Source organism: Stigmatopora argus, chromosome 6, assembly GCF_051989625.1.
Source record: "Stigmatopora argus isolate UIUO_Sarg chromosome 6, RoL_Sarg_1.0, whole genome shotgun sequence".
Classification (NCBI taxonomy): domain Eukaryota; kingdom Metazoa; phylum Chordata; class Actinopteri; order Syngnathiformes; family Syngnathidae; genus Stigmatopora; species Stigmatopora argus.
Window position 1 is genome coordinate 16,932,666 of NC_135392.1, and position 23,895 is coordinate 16,956,560.

Consider the following 23,895-nt stretch of genomic DNA (forward strand, 5'->3'; position numbering starts at 1 on the left):
TAAATGTAGGATATTTACCATTCAGTAAATCCTATATGAATGCTTCCGAGCCAGCTGGGACTTTGTGTCTCCTTTTCACTGAGTTACAAGGGCTTTGTTATCGTGCTTCAGCCTCTGGTTTGAACTCATAGAATCTCGTATTTTTGGGAGTTATGACCAAATTTCAGAGTTTTATTCCATGATAAAACCAATAAGCACTTGTGCACATATACTCTGTTTCTATTGAGGCATAATCCCTCTGCTGACAACAGTGCTTTTGTAACGACATTGTTGCTGATAGCAATATTACATAAATGATGTGTCTTGTACAATTTTAATAGTTATGGATAACACTCTTTGACAGAATTCTATCATTTAATTGGTGTGTAACATATTTGAAAGTGGGGCTTAATGGTTAGTTAATGACAGTCCCAAGGTTTGGCTTCCACACGCCACACTGGAACATGCGCGACTGCCAATGGTTCAGGTGAACCTCGGCCCCGACTATGATGGTTAGTTTAGCTTAATAGTTACAGCATGCAACACGGAGATTGTTAGATATGAGCTATTTGTTTACATAATTAGAAAATATTCCACCACATGAAATGAATGATGATAAATGATCCGGATCACCGCTCGCTTTTCCTAGGAAAAACACTGCACTGCAGCAGGTGCGAGAGGAAGCAGTTTTGAGAGAAAAATATTTTACAGTTCAAAATACATTATTTTTTCATTCTTTTCCGATCTGGAATTTGCCCGGACAATCGCAAAATACAATTTCAAGTTTCAGGTGATTTCCATGTGGAATACACACCTGTTATGTAAATGGCAATGAGTGTCATTCAACTTTGGCAAAGCATAAAGCCTCGAGATTTCACTGCGGCAATGCCCGGAGCATTGCGGAAGAACCAATTTCATCGGTATCAACCGTCTCTGGATGATACGCAGATGTCGGATTCTGTTCCCACATTACTGGGATAATGTGTTACGTATGGGGTTGTGTAACAGCGAGGGGGCTGTTTGTTTGTCTGACCTCTTCCTGTGGATACTCAGTTTTCAATATAGAAAGCGATTCGTAATTGCATGTGAATAAATAAAGGTTGCTACTAGCGTTCTACTTGCAGTCAATGGTTGATTGAAGCATCCGTGACCAATGGAAAAAAGCAAATAGAAAATATTCCCACCAGATGAATGTTCCAGTTAAGTGTTTATCATTGGATCAGCGTTGGCTTCTTGAGCCCAAAAAGCCCATTCGAGACCTCTTTGATGGTTTTAAAAGTGGTCACGGTGGACATAAGCAGCTGTCTAAAGGCATAGCGGGACCTTTGCTTGTCAAGAGATCAGAAATAATGAAGAAATGATTTATAAGAAAACAATGTAAATCCTACAGACAACAGCAAGAAAATATGTGAGGCCTGCTTCCAAGGTTTCCATCACTAAACTCGGCTTCATCCCAGACATCCTGCATGCGGACATTGTGATTTAAATCTCCACAACAACACACACATTATGCTTGCATGCAGGTGCTATACATTGTGGATCCCCACACATCATCTGTTATCCGTCACATTATTAAAGAATTTAATTTAAGTCTTTAATGCATCTCGGTTGTTCAATACTCCTTTAATAACATGATGGATAACATAACAACAGCCATGTACCTATCTATGTAACGGTGGTAGCTATACCACTGTTGCCTGGCACTTCTATATGCTCAACACACTCATGCATGTTGATTATTCATTCACCAGTGGAGTGTATTATCTCGAGTTTGATCAACTCTGCCCAGCAACAAGCGCCTGAAAAAAAATCCATTGCTATGTTTCAGCATCTGCCAAAAAAAAGGCATCATTGAATTGTGACCAATATTAACATTTTTGTGTGATTCATAATGTCAAAATATCACAATTTGACAAATCAATCCAGATTTATACTGACAATAACTCGCTGGTAGGCAGCCTGCCGGGTAATGGTTAGCGTGTCAGCCTCACAGTTCTGGGGTCCTGGGTGCGAATCCAAGTAGGTCCACCTGTGTGCGTGTTCTCCCCAGGCCTGCATAGGCTTTCTCTTGGTACTCCGGTGTCTTCCCATATTCCAAAGACATGCATCGTAGGCTGATTGGACACTCTAAATTGCCCCTAGGTATGAGTGTGAGTGTGAATTGTTCTCTGTCTCCTTGTGCCCTGCAGCCAGCTGGGATAGGCTCCAGCACCCCCTGCGACCCTAATGAGGATAAAGCATTTCAGAAAATGTGATGAGATGAATTGAAGTATACGTTTGATGAAAATTGCAGGCGTTTCTCATCATTGCGAGAGAACTTGCACAGTACTCAGCTGTTATTCACCACAATATTTGTAATTATTGTGTCAAAATATTTTTTCTCAGGAAAAAAAATAATATATATATTTTTTGAGATTATATTCAAATATAGCCTTCTATTAAACCTCTTGATTTATGATCTTCAAAATAAACCACATGGCTTTTGGGCCCTTGGGGTTTTCATTTGTTTTTTCCTGGCGTGGAACGCCGATTGCGTGTGTATTTATTTACTTTGTTGCATGCGAAACTGCGTCAGTTTAAATGATGGGTTTGCCTGTAATTGGCCTGATTATAATTGATCATGACCTGTGGTTTAGTTATAATTTGGGAGCATGCAAACAGTGGGGATGTTTTGTGTTTAAAAATGTTTGTTTAAAAGAAAGTAAAATGAGAAACAACTGCAGAATCTCTCCCAGATGTCACCATGTAAGGCCACAATTTATTTATTAATTCATTCATTCATTATCTGTACCGCTTATCCTCACAATTATTGCAGGGGGTGCTGGAGCCTATTACAGCCAACTATGGGCACCAGGCGGGCATCACCCTGAATTGGTTGCCAGCAAATCACAGGGCCACGATTTATGATGAAGAAAATATAATATTATAGAGATGAATTATTAAATATTTTGTTAAGGAAGAGTTTTTGCTATGGGTTAGTGTAGTGTCAACTATTGTATGAAAATATTGAATGTCTCATCATTTTTTTTATTTAATATAGGCTCAATACATATTAATAAACATATACATGTTCATGTTCATGAACATATATATATATGTAAATATGTAAGATTATAGCTAAAGGCTAATTTCCATAAAAAATAAAGTGCAAAATGTATTCGTTTTCCATACCACTTTTCCTCACAAGGGTCTCGGGGGTGCTGGAGCCTATCCCAGCTATCTACTGGATGGGGAGAGGACACGCTGAATTGGTTGCCAGCCAACTACAGGGCACAGTGAGACAGACAACCATTCTTGTGCATGGTAGGCTGGTTGAATACTCTAAATTGTCATTATAGGTATGTACCTATAATGACAATTTAGAGTATTCAACCAGCCTACCATGCATGTTTTGGGGATGTGGGAGGAAACCTGGCTACCTGGAGAAAACCCACATAAGCCGGAGAAACAAACCTTGTGAGAACGAGCAGTACAAATGAGAAATTAGTTAAAGGTAAGCATTGGAATATTTTGCTAAGAAAAGAAAAGAAAATGAACAATGAGAATTTGTTGATGTACCTGGAGGAAACCCACGAAGGCCCGGGGAGAACATGCAAACGCCACACAGATGGACATTACCTGGATTTGAACCCAGGACCCTAGAGCTGTGATGCGCTAACTACTACTAAAATCTCATTGATTCATTTTCTAAATACAGCTTATCCACACCAGGGTAATATGGGGTGCTGAATTCTATTCCAGCCAACCGTGGGCAAAAACGCGGGGGATTGGTTGCCAGCCAATCACAGGGCACATTGAGATGGACAAGATTCACGCTTATACTAATACCTTGGGACAATTTAGAGTGGGCAACCAGCCCAATGCTAACCACTAGCTGGACTTTTTTTTTTTTCTTGTTTGAATAAAGCCAGATCTTTGTTTTCATTAACGCATGAATTCTGATTTGGGGTCACTGAACTGTTCAGACCAGTCACATTCCACCCCTGTCAGATATAAAACCACATACAAAGGTGGCCTGGTTCAGATTTGAAAATATCAGTTTCCATGCAACTTGGCTTGTTCAAGCCTTCATTAGTCGAGTCCGTTAAAAGCAAAATGGTTCGAATTGGATCACTTCAACAGATCCATTGTGTGCCATCAAGTCCACAATTATATTTCTCATCCCTGATGCATAAGAAATGAGCCCAGAAGATTGATACTTAAAGAGTCCTACAATAAAGTTAACACATTTCATTGTGTTACGTCCACGAATTAAAGCAGATACATTTTTTTAATTAAAAAGGTAGTGTAAATGCCCCAACAATAACATGAGCGGTCTTCAGCCTGTGAAAACATTTTGGTCATTTTTGGGTGATAAATTCTATTCAACCCCAAATGTCTTTATTTTATTGCAAATCAACACACTGTTGTACTGTTTATGACTATCATTATGTAAAATTGGGACGTGATCGTGGTAGATTAACAGGGTGAATTAGGTCACTCAAGTCCCCATTAAAGGACCATCTCTGACTTACATCACTCAGCGCTGTAACACACAAGGGACCGATGCGGTGGCACGCAGGTAAAGTCGAGATACAGGAGAACAAAGAAAGACGGGAAGTAAAACAAACAGTGAACACGTCATTGAAGCTTAAAAAGAAGTCAAAACAGGAAAAAACATAAGGTTGTTGAGACCCGCCTTTGTGGCATGTAGAGCAAACTTCCCAAAAGTGATTTTCAACATGTCACTTGGCATTTGACATCACTCTCTCAATAAGCCTCACCAGGACAACGGCCTGCCTTCGTATCTGTTTCAGACCTTTCCTGTGAGTCCTGACCTCTACAACTCTTGCCTTTTCCTTCCTCGCTCAACAGGAATTTTTTGTTGTTGTTGTCATTTTGAATATATATTGAAATAAGTATTTTTCCTACTACTACAACTTATAAAATCAAGGGTATAGTTGTTTAACATGACATTTTAAATGGCTTCTAATTTTAATACCAATCATCAGGATAATTGATCATTTAAAAAAAAAGGTCAACTCTACTGACTGACTGCTAAAATGGCTTCACTATATACAGCGGTACCTTTATACCTTTACTCACGAAATGTATTCGTTCCAGAACTTGTTTTGCTACTTGTATTTTTGTAAATATAGATCAGGGTTTTATATGTAACTTTTCTAATCTGTTCCACCTAACAAAGTTAGCATTAGACAACATACAAACAACTAAACAATGAATTGAATGAATGAAAAAAGGAACACAAAATAATTTAACTTTATTGTTAAAAAAAATCAGTTTATTTTTTTTCCCGCATTTATTTTTCATCCTTTTTATGAAACTCCAATGCTTCTTACCTGTTTGGGTATATGTTCCCTTTTGATGTTGAATTTTCTGAAATAATCAACTCCATCACTGTATCTCCTGCAATTTTTTTCTATGTAAGGGAGTAACACTCTCTCCATCTCGTTGTTCAATGGCGACTAATGATACAGTAATAGCTTGAGAAACGAGCTTAATGCATTCCAGGACCGAGCTCGTGTCGTCTCGGCCACCTGGCTTTCTCGTATGCTCTTATCTCAAAATGTGTGTCGTATCCCAAGGCAAATATTTGCTCGGATTTTTACCCGTATCTCAAATTGCTCGTATGTTGGGGCACTCGTATGTCAAGGTATTACTGTATTGAAATACCCTTGAGGGGTCTGTGAATTAGCAGGATATGACAGCTATTTTGCATTCACACAATACTGGACTGTTACGTCTTTGGCAAGACGTCAAGGCGAGGTAACAAGGAATTAGGACCCAATCGCAGGGAAGCGGGCGAGAGGACGGAGGAGGTGGTGCTCAAACAGAAACTCTAATAACTTAAACAGGATCTTAGAAAATAACAAAATCTTGGACATCAAATCACATAACCAAACTTGACAAGGGGTGATACGGGAAAGCGAGGAACGAGGCACATGGAGCGTGGATCGAGGTGACGAGGAAACGTGGCGAGGGCAAACAAGAGCAGACGATCTGACAAATTACATAACAATCAGACTGACATGAGTTGACGAGGCAATTAGGAACACCTGGAAAAAACACGAGGGAGCAGGCAATGAATACACCAGGGGCGGAGAAACGACAGCTGAACACAATGGGCAATCACTAAGAATGGACACCAGGGGGGAAAAAGCATAAAACCAAGTAACCCTAACATGGACAAATACTGGAGATGTTATCTCTAAAGTATTGATGTGCACTGTATCTACGGGTACCCGGACGTTTCGTCGACGGACACTTGGTCCGCGGACGTTTCGTCGAACGGACGTTTGGTCGCCGGACATTTCGTCGACCGGACACTTCGTCGACCGGACAATTCATCGCCGGACACTTCGTCGCCAGACAGTTCGCCTAACCTTACCCACTAACCTTAACCACTATTAAAGAAGACAAAGGAAATTCACATATTCTTTATATTCTTTATTAAAGAAAATAAAACAGCAAAAACTCGCTCGACAATACAAACACATTAACATTTGGGCGCGTGCATACTAAATGGGCTCGTCTCTAAACACACTACGCACTTTAAACGGTTCCTACGTTGAGCCCTCCATTTAAAAAAAAAAAAAAGGCAATAAATAAAATTATTTTATTAAAAAAATTATTAAAAAGAAGACAAATGAAATTCACATATTCTTCGTCGTCTTTTCTTTTGCTTGGAATTCCCATAGGTATCGTGTATACAGACTTGATTTCCGATGCGCGTTGTGAGGCAACGGAGCTAGACGTCGTCGCTTGTCGCCGGACTAGCGAACGTTTTTAAAATAAAAGGCAATAAATAACATAATTTTATTAAAAAATATATTAAAAAGAAGACAAAGGAAATTCACATATTCTTCGTCGTCTTCTTTTTGTTTGTTTGCTTGGTATTCCCATAGCTATCGTGTATACAGACTAGATTTCCGATGCGCGTTGTGAGGCAACGGAGCTAGACGTCGTCGCTTGTCGCCGGACTCGCGAACGTTTTTAAAACAAAAGGCAATAAATAAAATTATTTTATTAATTTTTTTATTCCAAAAAGGAACGTCCGGTCACGTATCTATGTACCAACTTTCGATAATGTAAAAACATTGTAATTTAATAATATATAAATAAATTATGAATAATTGTATGAGAGCAAGGTTAATGGGTTTTTAAAGAGTTTTTGCACTTCTTGTGTTCTCTAGCATACTGTAACATTATGCGCAATATAGATATTGGAATATGTATTACTGTCATGACCCTTACAAGGAAAGTAAAACTATGCCGTGACAAATTATGAGGTTGACAACCCATCTTTAAATGCATGTGAATGTGAAAAGTTGTTTGTTTGTGCCCTTTGATTGACTAGTGGTCATTTCATCTCTCGTCAACTTTATACTAATGACTCTCAAAACATAACTTCGTGTGAAAATGTATGAAACCATTATTTAAATGTAATTTTGAAAATTCAAAATCCTTTTATTTTTAAGGAGCAGTGATATAGCACTTTGGATCAGCGACTCTGTTTGTTGCCATAAACATGGTTGAGGGACACCCACCAAACTCCACTCATGGCAGATTTTGTAAAAGAGTCTTTACTGGTTAAAATTAAAGAAAATAAAAAATTAAAAAATAAACCCAGGAAGTGCAAAAACTTTTAAAAACTCAGACTCATTGCACTCACTTAAATGACGTTATAAATTGCTAATGCAATACTTAGAAGATTTGTGATGTATAAACCCATTCAATATCTCTTTATCCTGTTGCAAATGTATTGTCCTCGTGCAAAGATGCTTGCTATATGGAATTTTGTATTTTTTAATAATACAACATACAAAATTCTGCATAGCAAGTATCTTTTGGAGTTAAAATGTAATTCATTATTAAAAATTAAGAGTTTGTTAATAAAATGCATGCATATGTTGGCATAGTATATGTGTTGTTAGGGGGGTCTGAAATAGGATGCTGTTTAAAACATTTCGACATAGGTAGTAAAGTACCGCATGGTAAAAAAATAGTTTATTTTTAATAAGTCCTTTGCGCGCCGACACAATGAAAATAATTCCTAAATTATATTTCAAAATTATATTTTATAGTACGTCATAGTGGCTCGGTGCACAAGTGGTTAGCAAATTGGCCTCACTATACTGCATACTGAGAATGTCAATCTCCATGTGCCCTGTGATTGGCTAGGATAGGATAAGCAGTACGGAAAATGAATGAATGAGTGAATAAATGAATGTACATGTCATTGGAGTGCCAAAAACTCACTTATAAAGAAAAAATAAATACAATACTAGTTATGCACAGACACAGTGTGTCATAATATTTAGAAAGGTATTGGCAATGAAATATTGTATGCACTGGCAATGAACCCACTACCCCAATGAGGGGAGATTTAAATCTAGCTGTAAGTTTCTTTTACAAAGTGTGAAAAAACAGATAGAGTCATACTGGATGTCAGTCCAACTTTTATAAAACCCAGATATACTGAATTCACCATTTATAATTTGAGTGTTTAATTAAAATACCGCTTCTATAAGTGCATATTTCTGCTCAACTGTGTCTGTGTCATAAGACGATATAGAGATGGGATTTATGGGTGCACTATGAATAAGGTATATCCATTTAAAGTCATGGTGGAGCCATAAAACAAATGTGGCTTTAAATAGTTTAAGTAATAGAAGAGGAAAGCAGGAACTATGCACTGTTATCATTCAAAAGTTTGAAGGATTACATGCCAAACATTTGAGACACACCAGAGGTTAAGAAAACAAACGTGCACTTAATACAGATGCTTACTTTTGGCCCATATTTTCTTATCAGTCTATCATATCATAACACATCACATTAGATATTCAACAACACTGCCCTATATGTGGTATTACAGTCTACTTCTTTGATTTGGTTCATCTTTTTGTATGTTGATTCTAAAGGAGAAAGCATCTCAGAGGCTCTTGGGACTATAATTAGCTCACATTTGGAACTAAAGGTATGCAACCGAACATATATAATGAAAAGTTTTGAAAAAAATAATTAACTTGAGGACTGTGAACTAGTAAAATTTCACATCTGGGTTACATTAAACAAAATGTTCTAATTACTGCAGGTTAATAATGATGTTACAAATGATGCATCAAACTACAAACTGATCTAAATCAAAGGTTACCATAATGACAGTGGGCTTATTACTGGAAAAAGAACTGTTTTAAAATCTATTTTTGTCATCTTATCCTGTGGTCACCAGGCACCGAAATTGCTTACCAAAGGAAGTCTTATTATGAACTGTTATTTTACTTGTGTTATCTTTCTTTCTTTCTTTTTTTTAAATAGCTATTTTTGAGGAGCAAGGGGGCAAAGCAACAAAACTGGGTCTCACTATTGAACGGGCAGAATGTTGCTTTTTAGTAACTAGTGTCAGTTCATCGACAAGAAATGACTGTCAGTTCATTTGAATATTATAGATTTTTTTCAATCACTAATTCAAGGCAAGGCAAATTTATTTGGATGGTACATTTTACCAGAAGTTAAACAATGTGCTTTAAATCACATTAAAATCACCAAGAAACAACAAAAACAATAAAATGAAATAAATGATATATGAAAGTCACATTAAAACCAGACGGTGACCGAGTGGTTAGCACATCTGCCTTACAGCTCTAAGATCGATGGTTCAATCTGCTGTGTGTTGCGGCCTTCATGTGCTGAGTTTGCATGTTCTTGCCGGGCCTGCGTGGGGTTTCTCCAGGTACCCCGGTTTCTTCCACATACCAAAAACATAGTAGGCTGGATGAACACTTGGAATTGCCCCTAGGTATGAGTGTGAGAATGAATGGTTTTCTGTCTCCTTGCGCCCTGCGATTGGTTGGCAACCAATTCAGGTTGTCTCCCACCATGATTACCTAGTGGTCGAAAGAGGTTCCATGCTTCAGTTCTATGCTTGAAATGTACAAATGATTTGACAATTTCATAATTTGGTTCACAAGGTTTGGAACAAGTTGGTGTATTGTGTATCTGTGTGAGTCATGATCTTTTTTTTTGAATACACAATTACGTAAGTAGTGTCTGAAATGCAGTGATTGTGGGACTATAAAGAAACTAACCATTTGAACACATCTCAGGTAGTTTTTCTACAGTTAAGGAACTTAATAATTAAATGCTGCCTCATCCTGCTCTGTTCATGGAATACACAACAGACCCCTTACGTATGTGAAATTGTGATCTAAATACATATTGTCCATATTCCTTGTTAAATGGTACCTCTACATGTGAAATGAATTGGTTCCAGAACTTGTCTCGTAACATGGATTTTTTGTTAATAGAGTACTGTTTTGTATGTAAATTCTCTCATTTGTTCCTCGGTTCTCCAAAAAATCCCCACTAAAACCCTTTAAAAATGATCAAAGTGTCCCAATTTGTGTGAAAGATGTGAAAAACACACAAAAATGAGAGAAAATGATCTGAAAACGATCTACTATTCTATTCGTGCAGGTGCATAAGTGTTAAGAGGAAGCTATCGTTAGGTGACGGACATGGCATACGAACTCAAGCACATAAACACACATCTAAACAATTTCAAATTATTAATTCAAAACAACTTAGCATAGAATAGGAATAAAAAGGTTCCATTCAGCCCGACGGATGAGTGGTAAGCGCGTCAGCTTCCCAGTGGCGGATCTGGGTTCAAATCCAGGTCGGTCCACCTGTGTGGAGTTTGCATGTTCTCCCTGGGCCTGTGTGGGTTTTCTCCTGGTACTCCGGTTTCCTTCCACATTGCAAAGACATGCATGGTAGGCTGGTTGGACACTCTAAGTTGCCCCTAGGATTGAGTGTGAGCGTGAATGGTTGTTTGTCTCCTTGTGCCCTGTGATTGGCTGGCCACCAATTCAGGGTGTCAGCTGGGTTAGGCTCCAGCACCCCCCGCGACCCTAGTGAGGACAAAGCGGTTCAAAAAATGAGATGAGAAAAAAAAGATTATTGTGTAAAATGACCAAAATGTACGTACCTATATATAGTAGTAGTAGAATAATAGAGAATATTTAATATTGATAGATAATCTTCAAGTCTAAAATGAGTGTTGCTGTGATGTATTAATTTTCCATCACGGGGCTGCAGACAATTAGGGGAGGGAACTGGCTTGCCTATAAAGACCCTCAGCCCAACATGCTTTCTTTCACATGACAATCATTTTTGTCCTTTCCATTTCTAAGGTAAACTTGCTACCTACCCTATCATGTCCCCTTTCGAAATTCGAGCAATACTCGAATCCACTGGTTGAGAAATTGTGTGGAGCGCGGCTTCATAATGTGACCACTGGCCTTTTCACCTTTTTTACGCGTGCGCAATGGAGGACTTTTTACGCACGGACGACAACGGGACGTCGGGGGCCGAGTTTCGAGCGTGGGCCAACGGGAGCCACATGGTCAACGTCTCCGCCGCCGTGAACCCTTTGAAACGTAACGACGAAGTGGCTAAAGTGGAAGTGGCCGTTCTGGGTCTGGTTCTTCTACTGGCGCTTAGCGGCAACCTCTGCGTCCTGTGGGCCATCCGCGCCGCCCGACCACGCCAATCCCGGATGCTCTACTTCATGAGGCACCTGAGCATCGCCGATCTGGTGGTGGCCGTCTTCCAAGTTCTCCCGCAGCTCATCTGGAAAATCACCTTTCGCTTCTGCGGCTCGGACGCCCTCTGCAGGCTGGTGAAGTACGCGCAGGTGGTGGGCATGTTCGCGTCCACTTACATGCTGGTGCTCATGTCCATCGACAGGTGCTTGGCCATATGTCAGCCCCTCCGACCCTTGCGTGGGAGAAGAGACCGTCTGTGCGTGGGCACGTTGTGGCTGCTAAGTCTGATCTTCAGCACACCTCAAGTCTACATCTTCTCCCTGCAGCAGGTCGGGGGTGGCGTGTATGACTGCTGGGGGGATTTTGTGGAGCCGTGGGGCGCCAAAGCCTATGTGACATGGATGACCCTCAGCATCTACATCCTCCCCGTTGGCGTCCTCAGCGTGTGTTACGGCCTCATTTGTGTCAGAATCTGGCAGAATGTCAACTTGAAAACCAGGAGGGAACACTTCTTAGGTCCGGCACCCAATAGGGCGCCTTACCTGTGTCGGGTGAGCAGCATAAGACTTATCTCCAAAGCCAAGATCCGCACTGTGAAGATGACTTTTGTGGTGGTGCTGGCCTACATCGTTTGCTGGACCCCCTTTTTCTTTGTTCAGATGTGGTCTGCGTGGGATGATGCGGCTCCACGAGAAGGTAAGACCACCCAAAATTCATATTTCAATTGGGATAAATTTAGGACATTTGAATATTGAATGCTTTTATTTTCATTGTACGCGTATAATGAGATATAAAGCTTTCACCACGTAGTGCACAAATAAAAACAACAAACAGACAAATAAATTATCAATAAATAAGAAATAAATAAATAAGTAGTCCAAGTGGGGTCAGCAGAGCGAGAGCGCACCACTCACTCAGTCTATGGATTCAACAACAAACAAACAAACACATAGATAATCAATATATAACAATGATAAATAAACAATCACTAAATAGTAATAGATAAATAAGTGGTCAACAGATACGGTGACCTCAAAACTAGAACTATATGAATAGAATCAGGCTAGCAGTCGTTTGAGTTTACATTGTCTTTCCAGTAATCCATGACATGTTTCGTGTGCGGTCGATTGGTCGCCGGTCTTTTGGTCGCCGTCTTTTGGTCGCCGTCCTTTTGGTCGCCGTCTTTTGGTCGCCGTCTTTTGGTCGCCCGGACCGTGACAACGGGCGACCAAAAGACCGGTGACCAAAAGACCGACGACCAAAAGACCGACGACCAAAAGACCGACGACCAAAAGACCGGCGACAAAACAAGGTAAAACAACACAGCCTACGCGTCAATAAAAGCCAACAATGGCCATGAGCAGTTTCACTGAGCTGACGTGTGAGTGTATAAGAGTTTGTATGTACATGAGTTGTCCCCTTAGGAAGGTACGTCAGTCAGGGTCTTAACAAGTTCTCCAACAAAAAAACAATAAAAGTCCGGGAAATTTGGAGCTTTTCTTTTGCCTAATAATTAATAGGGCATTAAATATGACTAAATAGTAATTTGCAGTTTGTATTTAGGGAATTTGAGCAACAATTTAAATGGTAATTATCATTTACCTTCCGGGCGACCAAAAGACCGGCGACCAATCGACCGTGTACCAAATGTTTTGTTCACTTGATTGTTAAAAATATAACCTATTGAATTTCGTTTTGACATATTCCTTCGTGTCAAAGTGGGTGTTTCATCCCTTGATTGTCAATCTGTTTTCATGTTTAGGAGCCATATTGGGAAGTACACTTTAATGAGCTCTACAGGGTTTGAACTCCAAATGGGACTTTGTGCATTCATGCAATGTTTGCTTAACTTCTTTTCATTGATATAGCGCACGCTCCTAATCGAATAAATGATGGTGTTGTCATCATAATACTTCTTTGAATTTCAACATGAACGTCATGGTTCTCACAGCGCTGCTCTCTAAAGAGGCGTGAAATGAAGACGAGCGTTTCGTCTCTGGCTTTGGAGGAATTATGTAAACGATAAGTCAAACAGGGATGAAAGTTCAGTGTCATTAGTGGGTATATTTTTATGCAGTACTGCTCCATCGGAGTTCTTTCCTAACGGCATAGTATTCCACTAGATTGACCTGGTGTCAAAACACCATCATGCACTGAAGGGGCCAGCAGCTTCAGGAGAAAATCATCTGACACACTTTAAATCCTTTGCACCCCATTATAATTAAAAACAACAACATGGAAACATCTTGTCTTTGTCCCGGTGGCATACAGCCCCCTGTAGCTTCTCTGCCTCCCGGAATTGTAAGGAATTCCATCAATAACAAATGACTTTTTTTTCCATGCAGGATAGTCAGATTTGACGGAAGACATTCCTTATATTTGTTCCGACAGATATACACTAAGCAACCTGAAGTTCAATTTGTGTGGCAAAAACTTGCTTATAATGCCAGATGTTTCTGAGGTTGACCTTCCCGCTTTTCCTTAACAATGATTTGTAGCATCAGTCCAGCTGGCCTGAGCTGTGGATGATCTACATGTGGACATTCAGGACATGTGGAGAAATCATTGTACAGTTGTGGTCAAAAGTTTACGTACACTTGTGAAGAACATAATGTCATGGCTCTCTTGAGTTTCCAGTTATTTCTACAACTCTGATTTTTCTCTGATAGAGTGATTGGAACAGATACTTCTTTGTCACAAAAACATTCATGAAGTTTGGTTCTTTTATGACTTTATTATGGGTGAACAGAAAACAGTGATCAAATCTGCTCGGTCAAAAATATACATACAGCTGCGCTAATATTTGGTAACATGTCCTTTGGCCATTTTCACTTGAATGAGGCGCTTTTGGTAGCCATCCACAAGCTTCTGGCAAGCTTCTGGTTGATTCTTTGACCACTCCTCTTGACAGAATTGGTGCAGTTCAGTTAAATTTGATGGCTTTCTGACATGGACTTGTTTCTTCAGCATTGTCCACAAGTTCTCAATGGGGTTTAAGTCAGGACTTTTGGAAGGCCATTCGAAAACCTTAATTCTAGCCTGATTTAGCCATTCCATTACCAATTTTGAGTGTGTTTGGGGTCATTGTCCTGTTGGAACACCCAACTGCGCCCAAGACCCAATCTTCGGGCTGATGACTTTAGGTTATCTTGAAGAATTTGAAGGTAATCCTCCTTCTTCATTATCCCAATTACTCTCTGTAAAGCACCAGTTCCATTGGCAGCAAAGACAGCCCGACAGCATAATACTACCACCACCGTGCTTGACGGTAGGCATGGTGTACTTGGGGTTAAAGGCCTCACCTTTTCTCCTCCAAACATATTGCTGGGCATTGTGGCCAAACAGCTCAATTTTTGTTTCGTCTGACCACAGAACATTCCTCCAGAAGGTCTTATCTTTGTCCATCTGATCAGCAGCAAACTTCAGTCGAGCCTTAAGGTGCCGCTTTTGGAGCAAGGGCTTCCTTCTTGCACGGCAGCCTCTCAGTCCATGGAGATGCAAAACACGCTTGACTGTGGACACTGACACCTGTGTTCCAGCAGCTTCTAATTCTTGGCAGATCTGCTTTTTGGTGATTCTCGGTTGAATCTTCACCCTCCTGACCAATTTTCTCTCAGCAGCAGGTGATAGCTTGCATTTTCTAAGTCACCACAATTGCTAATTCGTGTTGCTGTAGGTATATTTTTGACCCAGCAGATTTGATCACTTTTTCTGTTAACCCATAATAAAGTCATAAAAGAACCAAACTTCATGAATGTTTTTGTGACAAAGAAGTATCTGTTCCAATCACTCTATCAGAGAAAAATCAGAGTTGTAGAAATAACTGGAAACTCAAGAGAGCCATGACATTATGTTCTTCACAAGTGTATGTAAACTTTTGACCACAACTGTATGTCTTCTTTCCACTCAAGTGAAATGTTTGGAGAAGGGATTTTTTGGGAGAAAAAAATGTATTTGTTCTTACGTTAAATAAAAATGAGGGCAACCAGAGCTGCCAATTTCTTTGTAAAGACTATAATGTCTTTATTTTTACAGTCGATGTATTCTGACTGTCTCCTTTCTGACAGACACAGCCTTCATCATCGCCATGTTACTGGCCAGTCTGAATAGTTGCTGTAACCCCTGGATCTACATGCTTTTTGCCGGCCACATGTTCCAGGGCGTGATGCACAGCTTTTTCTGCTGTCAGCGCTTTGTAAAAGCATCCTCATGCAGGCGTCCCGACAACAACTCCTCCACATACGCCATCAAGAAGGACAGCAGTCACAGGAGCCTCTCGCACACATCCAGCACAGGCGGACCGGCAAATTGAGATCTCGGCTGACAGGCTAGTTTACGTACTTCTTTACTGACACCTCATTATTTCTGTAACCTCTGTGGAAATGTCCTTTCCAGACAGTAGCATCCACGTCAAAGCAATTGTATTTGAAAGCCATTTTTGCCAAAGAAAAGTCTGAGCTACTGTGAGTAGGCTAAATCCACTTTTCTGGATTTGGTCCTGGGGATTTATATGGCAGCCCTTACTTCTCTTATATGATATTTTTGACCCAAAAAAAATATGGATTTTCTCAAAGCAAGGCATTTTGCTTGATATATTTAATTTCATGTAGTAAATGGGATCATCTTTAGACACAACCACTAGATGCCAGTCATATTAATCTAAGTCACCCGAAAAAAAAGAAATGATCAAGCATTAGAATAATTCTTTAATGCAATCGCGACCAAGGACAAAAATTAGTCAAAGCTCTCAATATTACATTAAAGGTGATACTTTATATTAATCTATCCTAACACAATATGGCGCCTAATTTTTGGCACCACATCTACTTACTTTATGGGTCTTCTATAAATTGGTGGTGGTCCCAACACTGACAAATGGATCAGAAGTTGTACTATGAATGTAACATAAATCTCCTGCCCCCTAAAGGTCAACAGTGGTACTAAAGATTGATTTTGGCCAAAGTACTTATGAGCATTCTCATTCATTTTCTGAACCGCTTTATCCTCATTAGAGTCAGGGGGTGCTGGAACCTATCCCACCTGACTCCGGGCCAGGGGCGGGGGACACCCTGAATCGGTGGTCAGCCGATTGCAGGGCACAAGGAGACAGACAACCATGCACACACACCCATACCTAGGGGCAATTTAGAGTGTCCAATCAGCCTACCATGCATGTTTTTAGAATGTGGGAGGAAACCGGAGTACCCGGAGGAAACCCACCCAGGCCCGGGGAGAACATGCAGCAAACTCCACACAGGTGGACCGACCTGGATTTGAACCCAGGACCCCAGAGCTGTGAGGCTGACGTGCTAACCACTCAATCCCCCGGGCTGCCCTACTTATGAGCGATGATCTATTATTTTAACTTGAAAATGGAAAACTTGGCTTTAATTCTAGGTGGCTGAATGTAAAAGCTCTGTGTGTTCCTTCCACAGAAACTGTGGTGCCCCACCGAGCAGAGAAAGTGGAACGGCAGCGGGAGCAAAACTCATTTCACAATAAACCCACCCTTCCGTATTCAATATAAAATTCTTAGGCTTTCTTTTTACTGCAATTCCATGTAAACACTCGTCAATTCTATGCATTTTCAAAGTCAGTGAAGGCTGGCTTTTATGCTTTTCTTATGTCTTCAGTGACACAGCTACACACATACACAGCTGTAAAATATGTTGTTCAAACAACCAACAAGCTTTTCAGTTAGTAGAATAGAAGTAGCTTTCAACTAACGAAAAGATTATGGCAATCCTGGGTCGTATTCCTATGTGAGCAACAATAGTGATGGACCATCTAGGAAGGAGACCACTATTTTTTTGCTAACTAAAATGTTTCATGAGACATTGAAAGTAGTATAATTGTAATTTTAAAGGACATAAGTAATACAATAGAGTAAAAATTGTGTGTAATTTTTATGTTTTGCATTTCTGAGGTTGTGCCATTGCTCACACTGCGAATTCACAAAGCCCATGGCTTAACATTTCTGTGTCTTGTTTCAAAATTAATCTGTCATTATCACTTTAATGTGCTCTATCAAATATTCAAGTCTGAATAAGAATAGAGTGTCTCTCTGTGGCCTGAAGTCTTTTATGAGAAAGGGGGTAGAACAGGTTCTGACTACTGTCACATTAATGGCATTTTTGTTAAACGTGATTGATTGAATGGAAAGTGCAAAAAGATATTTTGGTGTGAGAATTCATGTGTTATATTTACCAGGTAACTACTATGTGCATTCTAGTCACAGTTGTTGCAATATAATATGATATATGCATAACTTTGGAAACAATTTAAGACTGAATTATTGCAATTTACTGTATTTGGCATCCATGCATTCAGTGTGTTCATTGTTCATATTAATGACATTACAAGAAAGATGGCATAAATCCAAAACAAAAGCTTTATCAAAAATCAGCCTTTAGTAAATGGTGTCCTCCTTTATTGGCCCATTTAAATGGACCAAATTATTTTTAAAAAGTTCAAAAGTAAATTTTCATGATCAAAACTTAGTATTATTTTTACTGTGTTTTTCTTTATGATATGCAGTACATATTACATATGCAAATGACTCATTTAAATGAATGGGAATTACTTCAATAGGTGGATTGGGAGTATTTCATCCACAGTACCTTTAAAGATACAAGAAATAAATCAAAATAAACCTTTTTTTACATTACAAGTATGTGGTTTTTTTTAATTCAGGTGGATCTTGTTTTGATTTTCTATGATATTCCTCATCTATGAGAAAGAAAGATGTTATTATTTTGTTTTTAAAAAATCATAAAGTAAATGCTTTCAACCACACAACCTGTGAATAACTATTATTTGTGTTGGCGCAAATTATCCTGTAATTAACTGTTAGCAAAATATGACAAACACTTGAATGGAATATCTTTGACCGTCATCAATTCCCTTGGTGATCATGTCCACTCCAAAAAAGGTTATTCCTCAGCAACATGAATGTTAAATCGACCACAGCATTGCCCAGCGCTGGTCAGCAATGGTCGTACGATGACATCCAGCACGACGTTCCAAAGGTTCTGCAACCAGATTGTTCCAATAAGAATGTACTTGATGAAAGGGCTGATCATCCTGGTGAAGAAAAAAAAACACCTCAGTGTCGATTTTGTCTCATCCATATATTGATTGTACAGTTTGACGTATTATCTTTTCGGCTATGCAACATTGTAATCATTCAAGACAATATTTATAGTAAGAATATTTAAGTGTTGTGTAAGCAGCAGTTCTTTTGAACTTTTTAGCCATTTTGGAAGTTTGAACCCAATTTTATGTTTTCAATATTTGTGGCTTTCAGAAATTGATTGATGGATCGATCAATTGATTTGTTTAGCCGCACTGGTAAATCACAAAATCTTTGCTTTTAATATGTTCATTAATTTATTTTGATTATGGCATTATGTTGAGGTATTTTTTCCTCCCACATCACAAAAGCATGCATAATTTGTGCATAGGTATGAGTGTGAGCGTGAAAGATTGTTTTATACAGTGAGCTCTGTGATTCCCTGGTAACCAATTTAGGGCGTTCCTTGCCCATAGTTGGCTGGGATAGCCTCCGGCACCCCCTTGTGAGGATAAGTGCAACGGAAAATGAATGAATAATTTATGGGATGAAATTGATTTAAAAACTGAATTTTGTGTTTGCTTATGCTGTGTTTTCTCACCAGGTAGTTATACTGTATATACTTATATAAATTAGGATTGCTCTTTGGTAATTTCCCTTTGCTGGATCGAGCCAATGAAGTCAGTATGGTATTTTCGTGTGCGGTCGTTTGGTCGCCGGTCTTTTGGTCGCCGTCTTTTGGTCGCGGTCTTTTGGTCGCCCGGACCCAAACAACGGGCGACCAAAAGACCGGCGACAAAACAAGGTAAAACAACACGGTCTACGCATCAATAAAAGCCAACAATGGCCATGAGCAGTTTCACTGAGCCGACATGTGAGTGTATAACAGTTTGTATGTACATGCGTTGTCCCTTTAAGAAGCTACGTCAGTCAGGGTCTTAACAAGTTCTCCAACAAAACACAATAAAAGTACGGTATTTGGAGCTTTTCTTTAGACTAATAATTAATAGGGCATTAAGTATGACTAAATAATAATTCACAGTTTGTGTTTAGGGAATTTGAGCAACGATTTAGATGGTAATTATCAATAACCTTCCGGGCGACCAAAAGACCGGCGACCAAACGACCGAGTACCGGTATTTTTGTATGGGTTTTCAAATTATAACTAGTTGACATAACTTGCACTGTTTTGGGGGCATACAATTGGTTGAACACACCCTCATCCATATTGTGAGGGCTTCATCCAACAGGACATTGGCTTCTCCGCACAAATTGGGCTACATACCATATGTGTATGCAGCTGAGGTGAGCAAAGAGGATTCCGGAGATTATCGACATAGGGATGGCCAGAAGCACCGTGATGATCCTGTATACCCAAACTCGGCTCACTTCAAACAGAGCGTGGCTCCAGATCCACACTCGGTCCCCGCTGCGCACTGAAACCGGCTCAGCAATAACATCCTCAAACGTCACCTGCAGGCAAAGGAAATGAGTGTGTATGTACAATAATACCATGCAGTTTGTCTCCTGAGCTATTTGACTTGAAAACAAAACAAAGGGGCATCTCGGTGCGACACCTTACAGTTCTGAGGTTGAGAGTTCAATCCCCGCTGGGTTCCGACCTTCCTGTGTGGAGTACGTTTGTTCTCCCTGTGCTTGAGTGGGTTTTCAGCGGGTACTTTGGTTTCCTCCCATATGCCAAAAGCATGCAAGATAGGGTGGTTGTGCATTCTAAATTGCTCCTAGGTATGAATGTGAGTCTGTGAATGGTTGTCCGTCTCCTTGTGCCCTGCAATTGGCTGGCTACCAATTCAGGGTGTCCCCCCGCCTACTCCGCATAGTTGACTACATTTGGGTCCAGCACTGTGGGTGAGTGATTAACACATTGGACTTATAGTTCCGTAATTCTCTGGGTACTCCAGTTTCCTCCCACATTCAACAAACATGCATGGTAGGCTGGTTGAACATTTTAAATTGCCACAAGGTATGAATGGGTGTCCATCTTCTTGTGCTGTGCGATTGGTTGGACCCGCCTGATGCCCATAGTTGGCTCTGATAGGCTCCAGCACCCCCTGCAACCTTTGTGAGGATATGCAGTTCAGAAAATGAATGAATGAAAGTATATTGCGTTATTTTAAAATACCCCAGAATGCCATAAAATTATGCTATAGTTCTTTCTTATTAATGGTAGGGAATACTGTACAATTAAGTGGTAATAATAAATAATGATATATTATTGTGGTGGTGGTGGGCCTGGTTTGATTCCCACATTTATGGGTTGCATCAATAAGGGCATTTGGCATAAAACTTGTGCCATGTGTGACAGGCAATTCTACAGTTTTGCTGTGGCGACCCTTAACGGAATAAAATTTCAAAGTCCACCAGCATAATCTCATCTTGTCTCATTTTCTGAACCGCTTTATCCTCATTAGTGTCACGGGAGCCTTGCATGTTTTTGGAATGTGGGAGGAAACCAGAGTACCAAGAGGAAACCCACCCAGGCCCGGGGAGAACATGCAAACTCCACAAAGGTAGACCGACTTGGATTTGAACCCAGGACCCCAGAGCTGTGAGGCTGACGCGCTAGCCACCCGCACCACCGGGCCACTGCACTAAGATAATATTAATATACTACAAGTATTCATTCATCATCCTCGCATGGGTTGGTAGATTGACGAGCCTAAGAGAACAATATCATCTGCAACTTTGAGATGACCAAACTGGATCCCTTCAAATTCGAGGCAGGAAATGATGTACTATATCAAAAACATTATAGAGAGATCATTAAGAGAGTCTTGGTGAAAACACATCAACCCTAAGCGGAAAATACATATTCTGACCAAACGCTCGCATCAGTTTTTGGGGGCTGAACAAATCAGTACCCCATGTCCCCAAAGCACCATGACAAAAATTACAGGTCTAAGATTGAAAATGTTTCCAAATTCACAAAAACTTGTACAATTGTGGTCATATGTTTTGAGACTTTCACAATTCTGTTGAATGAGGATTTTCGCCAAAAAATTACCAACTGAAAATAAATTGAGCTTAAGTAAATTCTTGATTTCTGTAAATATAACTCAGATTTTTGGACTAACTTTAGCTATTTGTGTGTATTTAATCTGTTCAACTTAAAACCATAACAACATTTAATATAATTAAGTATGTACAAAAACTTATATTAACACATGTTTTCTACTGCTTACAGAACTGGTCTCATGTTAAAAGATAATATAGTGTGGTGAGGGATATAAAAGCACGTAATCATTTTAGTGATTCATGTGAGTAACAAGGAGTCTATGTTATTACATACAATGTTGAAACAAGAAAATATGGAAAGTTCCCATGAGCCTTTGGGGGAGTGGTTCGCAACCGAGACTGAGACTAGCAAATTTGAATGAAATACATATCCTCGAAGCTTTGATAGACTCTGTTTTTTATCTGCCTTTCATTCATTTTTATTCAAAATTCAGCTGTAGGATCAATTTCATTTTTTTATATAAATCTTTTTTTTCCCAAATTGCCCATAAGTAACTAAAGTGACAATTAGATAGGAGTTAAGTTCAGCCCTTGTTGTTCATAGAAGTTTTGGACCATCTTTATCACATGGGTATCTGTAACCACTGCATTTTTTTCTAAATCTAACTGGAGACCAACTGTGCTCCAGCTAAAATTAACTCCGGTTCATTTATGCCAGGGGTGGCCAACTCCAGTCCTCGAGAGCAGCTATTCGGTGTATTCCATATCTCCCTCCACCAACACACCTGAATCAAATAATCGGGATCGGTATCAAGCTTCTGGACTGCTTGCGGATGAGTTGATCATTTGATTCAGGTAGGTAGAGGAAGGAGATATGGAAAAATGACCAGACAGAGGATCTCGAGGACCGTAGTTAGCCACCCCTGATCTATGCCACTGAACCGGCAAAGCCGGGGCCCCCTGCTTGTTGTCATTAGAAGACAAGAGATGTATATACAGTAATGAATAGTATCAATGAGAGGTTATCAGGAAAAAAATGTCTGGACATGGTCAAAGTATGCCATTTTTATCACAGGCCTCTTGAGCAAAAATAATTCCACTCCTCAAATTCTGCCCAGCCACACGTGATAAAATGAAAAAGAATGTAAACAATTTGGTTTTATGTAACCAAACTCAGTTCACCTATGTTTGCGCATCGGCATAGTCTACCTTGAGGCAATCATTCATTCCGCGAGGGTCTCGACCATTGAGAAGAGGTTTGGTATCGCTAATATCCACCACAGAAGACAAATGACTCCTTTCTTCTTGCTCCCAGTCAGGAGGTGCTTTCCATAGTACCTCTGGTTGCTCCTCATTATCAAACTCCTCAGGGTCACTGGAGTCCCCGAGGTCAATCTCCACTTCCTCAGAATCGCCCCCCTTCCTCAGGCCATCCATTGAAAACGGTGAACACAAAAAAAGTCCAGACAGTACAGTTTTCTAGCTGAGATTGGCACCCTTTAGCTATGGGCAGGGCAGGGTCTATATTTGGAAAGTTACGCTGGCCTGCAAGGTATTTGCAGATGGGGTTTCTCCCCAGATCACTTTTCTATGCTGTGTGGGGATAGAGGGATATAAATACTGGCCACACACAACAACCACATACAGTCATGGCCAAAAGTTTTGAGAATGACACAAATATTACATTTTCACAAAGTCTGTTCCTTCAAGAGGCGGGTGGACATTCAGAAACCCACAAATTCTGACAAACTCCAAGCATTTATTATGCAAACATGGACGGCCACAGTCAGGATTTAGTCCAGAAGTTGATCGATAGCAAAAAGAAGCATCAACACTGCAAATATTGACCTATTGCATGTAATTCTCAATAAAAAGTTTTGATACTTTTGAAATGCTTCTAATTGAAAGTTATTATACCATAGAAACATTTGGAAAACACCTAAAACCCCTGTAACATTTGTGTCATTCTCAAAACTTTGGCCATGACTGTAAATTATTCCACTTCATAAGGTTAAGGAGTGGCTCACAGGTTCTGCAGAAAGTTTCATATAGCTCAGTGTTGCTGCTATTCTACTGTATATGGTCTGAATGTCGCACATTAAATGGATACGGCATAGTAAAATCGCTTTCTAGCTTTGAGCTTCTTTGAGACTGTCTCTTCATTAACCCACTGACATCACAGCCTCAGGAGAATTGTGGGGTTCCGTGTCTTGCACAAGGGAAATAGATAGGAAAGCATAAGTCGATGGAATCCATATTACGTACATCTTTTTAGGTTGGAAGACCACTAAACTACCACTGAGCCATCCCACCAAA

At 39.9% G+C, this 23,895-nt stretch overlaps 2 protein-coding genes across 2 annotated transcripts; one reads left to right on the forward strand and one right to left on the reverse strand.

Moving 5' to 3' along the window:
* The first annotated feature begins 11,036 nt into the window (after positions 1-11,036).
* oxtrb (oxytocin receptor b) lies at positions 11,037-15,852 on the forward strand. The gene is made up of 2 exons (XM_077603816.1): positions 11,037-12,227; positions 15,599-15,852. Exons 1-2 carry the CDS (start codon positions 11,312-11,314, stop codon positions 15,841-15,843), a joined length of 1,161 nt encoding a protein of 386 aa, XP_077459942.1. The 5' UTR covers positions 11,037-11,311; the 3' UTR covers positions 15,844-15,852.
* Positions 15,853-17,640: 1,788 nt separating this feature from the next.
* Positions 17,641-23,016, reverse strand: cav4a (caveolin 4a). The gene is made up of 3 exons (XM_077603818.1): positions 22,789-23,016; positions 19,889-20,076; positions 17,641-18,614 (listed from the first exon to the last, which is right to left on the reverse strand). The coding sequence occupies exons 1-3, from the start codon at positions 23,014-23,016 to the stop codon at positions 18,464-18,466; spliced, it is 567 nt and encodes a 188-aa protein (XP_077459944.1). The 3' UTR covers positions 17,641-18,463.
* Positions 23,017-23,895: the final 879 nt, after the last annotated feature.

Bases quoted from the DNA above. Each gene is read 5' to 3' on its own strand.
- cav4a (XM_077603818.1), bottom strand. From the start codon at position 23,016: ATGGATGGCCTGAGGAAGGGGGGCGATTCTGAGGAAGTGGAGATTGAC. The intron at 20,077-22,788 runs GTAGACTATGCC...CTTTGCCTGCAG, and splicing joins GAATGAATGATTGCCTCAAG to GTGACGTTTGAGGATGTTAT. The intron at 18,615-19,888 runs GTATGTAGCCCA...TTTCTTCACCAG, and splicing joins CTCAGCTGCATACACATATG to GATGATCAGCCCTTTCATCA.
- oxtrb (XM_077603816.1), top strand. From the start codon at position 11,312: ATGGAGGACTTTTTACGCACGGACGACAACGGGACGTCGGGGGCCGAG. The intron at 12,228-15,598 runs GTAAGACCACCC...CCTTTCTGACAG, and splicing joins TGATGCGGCTCCACGAGAAG to ACACAGCCTTCATCATCGCC.